Below are 9309 nucleotides of genomic sequence, written 5' to 3'. Positions count from 1 at the left end.
GTGGAATGCAACTATGAGATTCATGATAAGGAGTTATTAGTGATAATTGAGTGTTTAAAGGAATGGAACACTGAGCTATGAAGTGTAAAGAAATTCTAAATTCTTACAGATCATAAGAATCTAGAATACTTCATGACTACACACAGACTAAATGAAAGACAGCTATGTTGGATAAATATTCTCTATTGATTCAACTTCAGAATTGATTATCAGCCAGAGAAGTTGAATGCTGAATCAGATGCTCTATCATGAAGAGAGCAAAACATGCCACAGAGTGCTGATGATGAGAGAATCAAGCAGAGACAAGCTCAACTACTTAAGTTTAATGTACTGACACCTGAAATGAAATCAAGAGTGACTGCTGTCAGCATGAAACTTGAGATGTCTCTTCAAACTCAGTGAAATGAGACTCATAAAAATGATAAGATTCTGCAGTGTCTGGAGCAGACTCTTTGTGAGAGAAGATTCAGATTTTCTTCTAAACCAGCATTAAGATCTCTGTCTCTGAGTGCTCTTTAAATAAGAACAGAGAGCTTCTCTTTCATGATCATAAGTGAGTGCTAGACTTCAAACCTCTTCAAACTAAATTAGTGCATGAGATTTATAACTCATCTTTTACCAGTCATTCCAGGTGAGAGCAAATGACAGAAGTTCTAAGATATGAGTTCTACTGATCAGACTATGCTGCTGATGTGAGAAGAATGATCAGAAACTATCATCTTTACAGATCAAACAGTGCATGAAGAGATTAACATCAGAAACTGCTTAAGCCTCTTCTCATTTCTGAACACATATGACAGAAGCTTTTCATGAAATTTATTGTAAACTTACTGAGCTCTAAAGAATTCATGAACATCATGATTATAATAGACAGACTGATCAAGAGAATTATATTAAAAGTAGTTAAGAAAACTGATGTGAAGATAGTGGCTAGAGTATTTCTTCACAACATCATCTCTTGATATGATATCTCTAAGACAGTAGTGTCAGATTGAGGATCAGCTTTCATAAGCATGTTTTGAACTCAGATGTGTGAGAAATTAGACATTAAGAAATGACTCTTCACAGTCTATCAATTAGAGACTGATGGAGCTACAAAGTGAATGAATCAGATTCTGAAAATCTATCTACACAAGTATGTTAGCTTTTAACAGGATGACTGATGTGAATGACTCTCTCTGACAGAGCTGATCATCAATAATAGAGATACTGTCTCAACAGATGTGAGCTTATTTTTTTTAACACATCTTTTTCATATCTCCTTCATTGATATAGGTGATGCACCTCCTGTTGAAACACTACATAATCTCATTGAGTTTGCAGATGATTATATGAGGAAGACTCATGAAATGTTAAAGTGAGTTCAAGTAAATATGACAGATGCTCAGCAATCTCAAGAAAACTATATAAATAGATGAAAAGACCCAGCTCCAAGCTTTTAACCTGAAGATAAGGTCTGGTTGAGCTTAGAGAATATGAGAACTAATCATCTGTGCAAGAAGCTGAACATGAAATACAATCAATTTACTGTGCTAGAAAAGATAGAATCTCATGCTTATCAACTGAATATCTCACTCAGCATTCACAATGTCTTTAATATAAAGCTTCTACATACAGTGATGATAAATTCCCTGCCTAGTCAGAGATAAACTGATTGATAGTCATCTGCTATAGAGATCTCAGAAGGATCTGAGTTTGAGACTGAGAAAATTTGAGATGAATGAATCTATCAGAGAAAAAAGCAATACCTTGTTAAATGAGTAGATTGAGCTGATTCTACATGAAATAACACAAGTCTTCTACAAGAAATGAAGGCTTTGAACACTTGAGAGGCCTTTCAGCAGGCAAAATTAGATATAAAGAGAGCTTTAAATAGTCATAAAGACCTGCAACAAAGAGGGAGAAGAGGGGTATTATAAGAGACTGAACCCTTAGATTCACTCTGACTGGCTGACTCAGCCTAGTCATTGTTTGCACATGCACACATGATCATACTGCATATGCACACGTGATCATACTATGTGAGCTTGCTTAAGCTTGTGTTCTCATCTCATTCTTTTCTTCCCTTTTCCAAGCAATTCGTCCTTGTTATATAGAAGGACTAGCCTCTAGTTCTTAGAGCTTAACTCTCTACAGTGAGCAATTTCAAGCTATATGATCTTTGCTTTGATAATTAAAGCATTTCACATTTTTTTTTCAATTCTCAATCTTTATTCTATTCTCAGTTGTCTGTGCTAATATGATTGAAGTTGATTCACAGTTCTAAGATGTGAGAGTTCTCTTATAACTATTTTGAATCATTGAAGCTTCTTCACAGCTGAGCAGTCTTTGATTGTGATGATCTAATATACTTTTAAGATAGTAAGCAGTTCAGATGCAGATATCTTGAATCTTTTGAAAGATACTGTAATTGATGCAGGCTGCTGCAATCATAAGTTGAAGATTAAAGAAAATCTTATAAAGAAAGTCTACTGTATAATCTTTCTTATGAATTTGAGCTTCACTAGTCAGGTATAAGAATTTGATTATAGATATGTGATAGTCATTTTCATTTCTCATTATTAGATACTGATATTCTATCTTTATATTCTTAAGCTTATTAACATCTTTATATATATTTTGTAAATACTTGAATACTTTCTCAGCTATTTTAAACTTCTTAGAATGATCTTTCTTCATTCTTGAGACTAAGTGCCTGACAACTTCACCATCAGTTCAGTTTTCAATATAGACTATATAGCTTTCTTCAGTTGAAAAGTGATCAATGTTGACAGTTAGCTTGTGTTTTATGCAGAAGAGTTAATTTTTGAATATTAGTTCTTTTTCATTGATGAGATGCTTAGAGTCATCAAGTTTGACTAATTGTTACATATGTTGATTGTTCATCAGTTTAATTTGAGAGGCTAAAGAGTTCACTGTCTGCTATAAAGTATTTTATTCCTTTATTAGACTATTGACTTGCTGATCAAGTTCACTCACTTGCTTTCTCTGCTCATCTCATTCTGCTCTAACTCTTTCTAGAATACTTCTTGCCTCATTTATAATATCAGTAATTTTTTGATATACTTACTCTAAGTCTTCTTCAATTGCCTCAAAGAATTATTTTTTAAATATGAGATTCTTTGATCTTATATTTTTCTCAGTCAGAGTCATCATATCTTAGTCTGATCTTCATAAACTGTCAGATTCTCTAACTGCTTTCAACATTTTAACAGTTTTCTCAGAGGTTTTACAACAAAAGTAGATAAGAATTCTCAGAGGTTTTTTATCTAAAAATCTGCTTTAAAAAGAGCAAGAAAAGTAGATGATATTAGTATTATGTCACAGCTTCAACTAGACAAAGGTGAACTAATATTTGATTGCTAACTAAATAAGCTATCTGAGCAAATACTAAGATGATTTCTAAAAGATGAGTTTGAAGAAGACTCTGTATATATAGCCCTTTTTCTCTAGCACTGTTACTATATGATTACCATGTTTATGTGTTATTCATACATAGGGTAATTATGGGGTTGTTTGCTATTACCTAGGCAATTGTTATTTACTGATCACTTTGATCTGTATGATGATTGATTACCTCAGTCTGCATGATAATTAATCGCCTCAGCCTGTATAATGATCAATCGCCTCAGTCAGTATGATGACTAATCGCCTTGAGAAGGTTGAATGTAAGTCTGTTCTACGTCATTACAGTCAGCACTACTTTATTACTTTTCTTGCAAGAGTGCAGTAATAGAAATATTCTGAGATTTTGCTACATTCACACTGGCAGTAGCACTCTGCATTTTCATACTTAAGGTGACTATGATAGACTACAAAGTCTTCATGATCTGATCAGACAGTGTAGAGATTTTTAATATGAAATATGAAAGTTTTACCTATGTTGAAACTCTCTTCAATGAGATCTTCAGATTCATATAGCATTTGAGCAGGTTTTTATTTCAATAGTTCTCAAAGACCTGTATGATTTGTTCTATAGTGTGTCACTTTATATAAGCTGGTGTATCTATGCTGTTGAAACAAGGTACTGTGCTTGTATTTACTGCCTATGCTATAGCTGCTTTGACTTCAAAATCTATCTTTTCATTATCAGTCATATCTATATGATTTGAAATTCATCTAATGATCATTCTGCTCTGAGTGATCAATGAGAGTCTATTTCTACTTTGTCAGATCTTTATAACTTTCAAAAACTGTGCAAAAATCAGCTGGCTAGAGATGATTAACACAGATTCAAAAGCTTATACTATCTTCAAATTATCTAGACAAATATAGATGTTGCTGATATATTTCATCTGAGAAGAGATGATGACTTTCTTTAGATTTTGCAGAGCTGTTATTGCCTTCACATCAAAAATCTCTGCTTTATTCATTGATAGATTTTCTGTGAAGACTAGATAATATTCATTATCTCAGTATATAACTCATTTTGCATCAGTCATACACTGAGAACATATTATCTATGAATTATCAGTAAAGATTATTAAATTCAGAGAATTGTATTGTTGTAGTCAGCTCTTAAAATCTTGTACTATCTGTTTCTATATGTAGTCTGTATTATACTCAATCTGTAAATCTTCTTTTCTGAGATATATTAATTAAGAAAGTGTGAGTAGAGAATCATATGCTTTTATCATATCAGTAGGACTGAACACTATAGATAGATATATGATACAGAGCTAAGTAATAGCTATTTTATTGAAGTGTCTCACCAGCAGATGTCTTTTGTTCAGCTTTTTGATTCTTACTATAAAGACAGCATGCTGATTATCTAATATCTTTTTCATTGACATGATAATCTTCATAATCAGCTTAGAAATTAGACAAATGATTTAATATTCTTTTTTATCTATCTGAGTATTGATGAGAACAGCTGCTATATTATTTTTTTGACTAGCAGAGTCTTCATATCTTATAAGCTTCTAGAAATGATAACAATATCAGTGAGAATGACTTAAACTACTGTGATAATTATTGTCAAAGACTCTGAGAGTTCAGTCTTCAGATTTCTAAAAGTAGTGATTAAACTTGCTTTGTGAGCTAGATGATTTGAAGACAAATATATAAAAATTTATGATATTTTTTCTTCTTTAAGATTATTTATAAGCAAAGATTTCTACAGTATGATTGCTAATATTTTTACTACATTAATGTTGTCTACAGCTGTCTTTGTATAGGTAAAAGCTCCTGCATCAATTGTATCAGTGAAGTCAGTAAACTTGATTGTGATGAACTGCTTAGCTGTTTCTAGACTTTCATTATATTAATTCTTGACTAATGCCTTCATGATGACTTCAAGGGTCAGTGCTCTTGATAGGTCTGTTGTCTTCATGTCATCTAAGTCTTCTTCAATCTGATCAAGCATATTTGCAGTAGCTAGTGCTTCTGCATGGGATTTCTGTGCCTCAGCCTCATGGGTGGCTAGGAGCTCACTAGCCATTGAGCTATGTAGATTGAGATGTATTGGTGTGACATTTATGCTCTTTGAGCTGCCTGCTGGTGTAGGGGAGCTTGAAGACTCCATGTCATTCAGTTCACATGTGCAGTGGGTGATTGGGGTGGAGAGATGGGGTCTCTTGAGTGATCAGTGTATGGGGGAGCAGATGCACATCAAGGCTCAGGACGCATTCAGTGTTGTTGGGGGGCCGGGCGCGCTGGCGGCGCTGTGTTGGCACACCATCAGGCTTGCTGCCTGAGGGGATGGGAGAGAGCTTATAGGGATGTGATCAAGATTGATTAAGACGTTTTCCAATTGCAATGGAAAAAGAGGTGCTAGAGTATGTTGGGTTGAAAGGACTTGGTAACGAGAGTCTTAACATAGGCTAGAAAAGTGGCTTTCACGTGATAACTAACTACTAGCTTCTCGGTCCTTTCGAACGAACCTTCGACGTCACCAAACGTTTTGCCCGTCAACGATAATCATTCAACAATCAGCCAAACAAAATTTCAGACAACTGCGATAATCGATTGATCCGATTCCATCATCTCGGGTATTATTTAGCCAGGCAGGACACATGGCCTCCTCATCGAAGCCTCCCACCCCGTTACTATAGTAAGCACAATGCATATATACCTTCTATCCTTGCTTATCTCCTAGGACTAACCCCTCGGCCTCGTCCTTCAGCGCCTGCATCGCGCATAGATCGACTATCCTCGCCGAACACTCATCTCCAGGCACCTCCTCCACCTCAGCCTCCTCACTTGCCTCCATAATCCTGCCGAAAATCTCCCACCAAGCCCCGCAGAAACTAACATACACCCACGATCGCCTCTTTGTCCACTACATCGCCGACTCCCCCTCTGCGACCTCCCAAAATGGCGAGCTCACCTCCCACGCTCCGCTCACTTACCTAGTCGTCGCCACCGTAGAGATAGGTCGCCGCATCCCCTTCGCATTCCTGTTGGAGATCAAAAGAAAATTCCTCGCAGCCTACAACCCACACAGCACCGACTTCGCCGCATTATCCGCCTACGGCTGCGCAGCGTTTAACACGGATCTCCGTGCCCTGCTGCAAACCTACAATACAGCGCCACCAGCCGACTCCCTAGCGTCAGCGCGCAAGGAAATCGATAGCGTGCGCGATATTATGACGGAGAATATCGAGCGGGTGTTGGAACGCGGGGAGCGGATTGATTTGTTAGTTGACAAGACGGATCGACTGGGTACTACCGCGCGGGATTTCCGTGTGCGGAGCCGTGGGCTGAGACGGCAGATGTGGTGGAAGAATGTGAAGGTGATGGTCCTGCTGGCCGTTGTGGTTGTGTTCCTTATATATCTGTTTGTTGGGATGGCGTGTGGTTTGCCGGCGTGGGGGAAATGTGTTGGCCATTAGCCGAACGATGTATTATGTTGAATTGGTTGGGGAAATTGATACTACTACAAGATTTTCTGATTTATTGCGAGACATTTTCTTCTCTCTCTCTCTCTCTCTCCCCCGTTATGTCCGCTTCGTGGTTATGTATTTTCTGCTCTTATTTTAAATCATCGTGTTATTCGTTTTCTCTTCGTCTAGCTGCTGTGTGGTGTATCCATATTGGAACATCTGAGTCTTAGCTGATGTATTTTTCGTTTTCATTGTATACCACTAAGCCAGTTTAAAGGGAAAAAGATCCTATGTCTAGTCATTTGTCTTGGTATTTGCCGATCGCTTTGTCTTAATTTTTGAACATGATTTGGGATTCTTCATGGAAAATCTGTTCAGAGTTAAGTCTATGGACATAGATCATATAAGAATTCTCCTAACAAATAAAAATGATGTGCCTCCCCATCAAACTTGTCTCCGTTACTGGCAGGGCCTAGGGACAAGTCTGCAGGCGAGACGAACCTTGCAACCATCGCACTTCGCTTGATAAATACATAATATGTAAAAAGTAAGTTTGGAATGGGTTTGCAGCAATTGCTTCATATACGCCAGCCGTATACCTCGCAAACCACTAAATGGAGGAATATGATAATTCTCTCGATTTGCGCGGAGATAATACTGGCAAGATTCAGTTGCATGACAGCTTTGAGAGTGATCTCACAATATGTCTCTGGAAGGGGGGAGAGGGAGGAAGAAATTGACGCAAGCAAGAACAAAAGGTGTGGTTAATTTCTTTCCATCATGAATTTTTTGGAACCTGTTTTGACATTTCTGATCGGATCGGTCGCGGCTCTGAAATGGTATACTAATTTTCAATCATGCATCGAAGCGGGTATGTGAAAAGGAGGACACATAAATAAGCCGAAATCGAAAACGTCAAAAATCAGCCCGCCCGTGTTTTGCACTACAGACAATCAAGTCATATAATTTCCTTTTCCCAAGATCCGCTGAGCCTGTAGAGAAACTTTTCTCCAATCCACGAACCACGAATCCGACCAACATGTTGTGTAAAACTGAGCCCCCCCACACAGTCCTCGAACGGAGAAAATAAAAAGGCAAGGAAGACAAAAGAATGAAAAGAAAAGTGAAGGAAGAAATAAGAAGAAAAGAAAGCAAAGAAGATTACGCCGTTTCTAATTTAATTTCCCTTTGGAGCTTTGGCTTCCCGTCCCTTAGCCATTCGCTCCAGGATGCTCTCGCGGTCTTTGTCGATCTTCAGCTTGGTGATAACAACTTTGGAAGGGTGGATGCCAATTGGGACGCTCTGGCCGTTGGACTTGTCGCGGGTGACACGCTCGACGTGCACGACGTATTTGAGGCGGTAGACGCTTGTGATTTTGCCCTCGCGGCCCTTGTTGGAGCCCCGAATGATGGTGACTTCGTCATCTTTACGGATGGGTATCGAGCGGACCTGGTTATTTCCAAACCATATCAGATAAAGATGTTCCAGAAATATGTAACGTTTTGCTATTGCTCGTAACTCTAATTTCACAAACTTCTCCTCCTGATTCTCTCCATTCCTAATCCTGCTTCTTTCCTCCTTTTTTGCCTCCTCCACGTCTCGTTCGGAATTATAGGGTTGTGGATCTCATACATTGTGCTTCTCTCGCAGTTCCTTGCTTAATGGCGCGCTCATGATGACTCGTCGTTCACTAGACGGGGCGCTGAAGTGCGCCTTGCGCGACTTCCGCCGTGAGGAGGCGAGATCTGCCGATTGAAGCAAAAATATCAGCATTGCGTATTCCAGGGTTGATTGAAGGGTGTCCGATTTTACCGCCCTGGGAAGCCGAAGAAACAACATAGAAAACCAGCATACACACCTGAGTTGATCTTGGCCATTTGTGCAGATCGTAGGGAAAATGAGATCTGGCTCCGGAAAAGGGGGGCTTTGGCGGATGGGGGAATGTGATCGTGTCGTCGTCGTCGTCGAGATTCTTCTGGTTGTATTAATTTTTCCTTCTTGTCGTTCCACACTGAATTGAAAATGTGTCAGCGCTGTGTGGGTCAGCTGATCTGGCTATATTGGGCTTAGCGTTGGTGGTGGGTAGGTTCTGCTGACTTATCATCCAGGTCGCGCCCGGCAAACCCCGTGACCTGACCTTTGTGCTTAAAGACACCGATTGCGACTTATCTTTAGCGACAACATCGAGCGGCAACTCTCTACACGAGGAACGACAAGTCGATACAAGGTGGTGGTGAGGTGTTGACTCAGGCAGTCCATTGCAAATCCAAATACTGCTGCTTCCCTTCCTCGTTCAGTCTCGTCTCTCGCTTGCTTTGCGTTGCGCACGTCGATTCCCGTTCGGTCTCGAGCTTCGCCAGGCTCTCTCTTCACTCCGTCACTCTCCCGCCCTCCAATGCGATACCCTATGCATTATCATCTCACATTCAGTGTTCGTAGCGTGGAAGACGTGATTTATTCAGCCCTGGGCTATATCCTTTGCTG

At 39.1% G+C, this 9309-nt stretch overlaps 4 protein-coding genes across 4 annotated transcripts; 2 read left to right on the top strand and 2 right to left on the bottom strand.

The window, feature by feature from the left end:
* Nucleotides 1–5263: 5263 nt before the first annotated feature.
* Nucleotides 5264–5524, bottom strand: PAAG_05237 (hypothetical protein; the record flags this gene model as incomplete). Its single annotated transcript, XM_002793055.2, has 1 exon — nt 5264–5524. The coding sequence occupies one exon, from the start codon at nt 5522–5524 to the stop codon at nt 5264–5266; it is 261 nt and encodes an 86-aa protein (XP_002793101.2).
* Nucleotides 5525–6014: 490 nt separating this feature from the next.
* Nucleotides 6015–6833, top strand: PAAG_05234 (vesicle-associated membrane protein; the record flags this gene model as incomplete). Its single annotated transcript, XM_002793052.1, has 2 exons — nt 6015–6052; nt 6125–6833. The coding sequence occupies 2 exons, from the start codon at nt 6015–6017 to the stop codon at nt 6831–6833; spliced, it is 747 nt and encodes a 248-aa protein (XP_002793098.1).
* Nucleotides 6834–8001: 1168 nt separating this feature from the next.
* PAAG_05233 (60S ribosomal protein L26) lies at nt 8002–8664 on the bottom strand (the record flags this gene model as incomplete). The annotated part of the gene is made up of 2 exons (XM_002793051.2): nt 8002–8274; nt 8458–8664. The coding sequence occupies 2 exons, from the start codon at nt 8662–8664 to the stop codon at nt 8002–8004; spliced, it is 480 nt and encodes a 159-aa protein (XP_002793097.2).
* Nucleotides 8665–8847: 183 nt separating this feature from the next.
* PAAG_12006 (hypothetical protein) lies at nt 8848–9062 on the top strand (the record flags this gene model as incomplete). Its single annotated transcript, XM_015847557.1, has 2 exons — nt 8848–8862; nt 8934–9062. The coding sequence occupies 2 exons, from the start codon at nt 8848–8850 to the stop codon at nt 9060–9062; spliced, it is 144 nt and encodes a 47-aa protein (XP_015702860.1).
* Between the last annotated feature and the right edge of the window lie 247 nt (nt 9063–9309).

The sequence above is a fragment of the Paracoccidioides lutzii genome (genome assembly GCF_000150705.2).
Source record: "Paracoccidioides lutzii Pb01 unplaced genomic scaffold supercont2.13, whole genome shotgun sequence".
In the NCBI taxonomy this organism is placed as follows: domain Eukaryota; kingdom Fungi; phylum Ascomycota; class Eurotiomycetes; order Onygenales; family Ajellomycetaceae; genus Paracoccidioides; species Paracoccidioides lutzii.
This window is presented reverse-complemented; position numbering and strand designations above follow the sequence as displayed.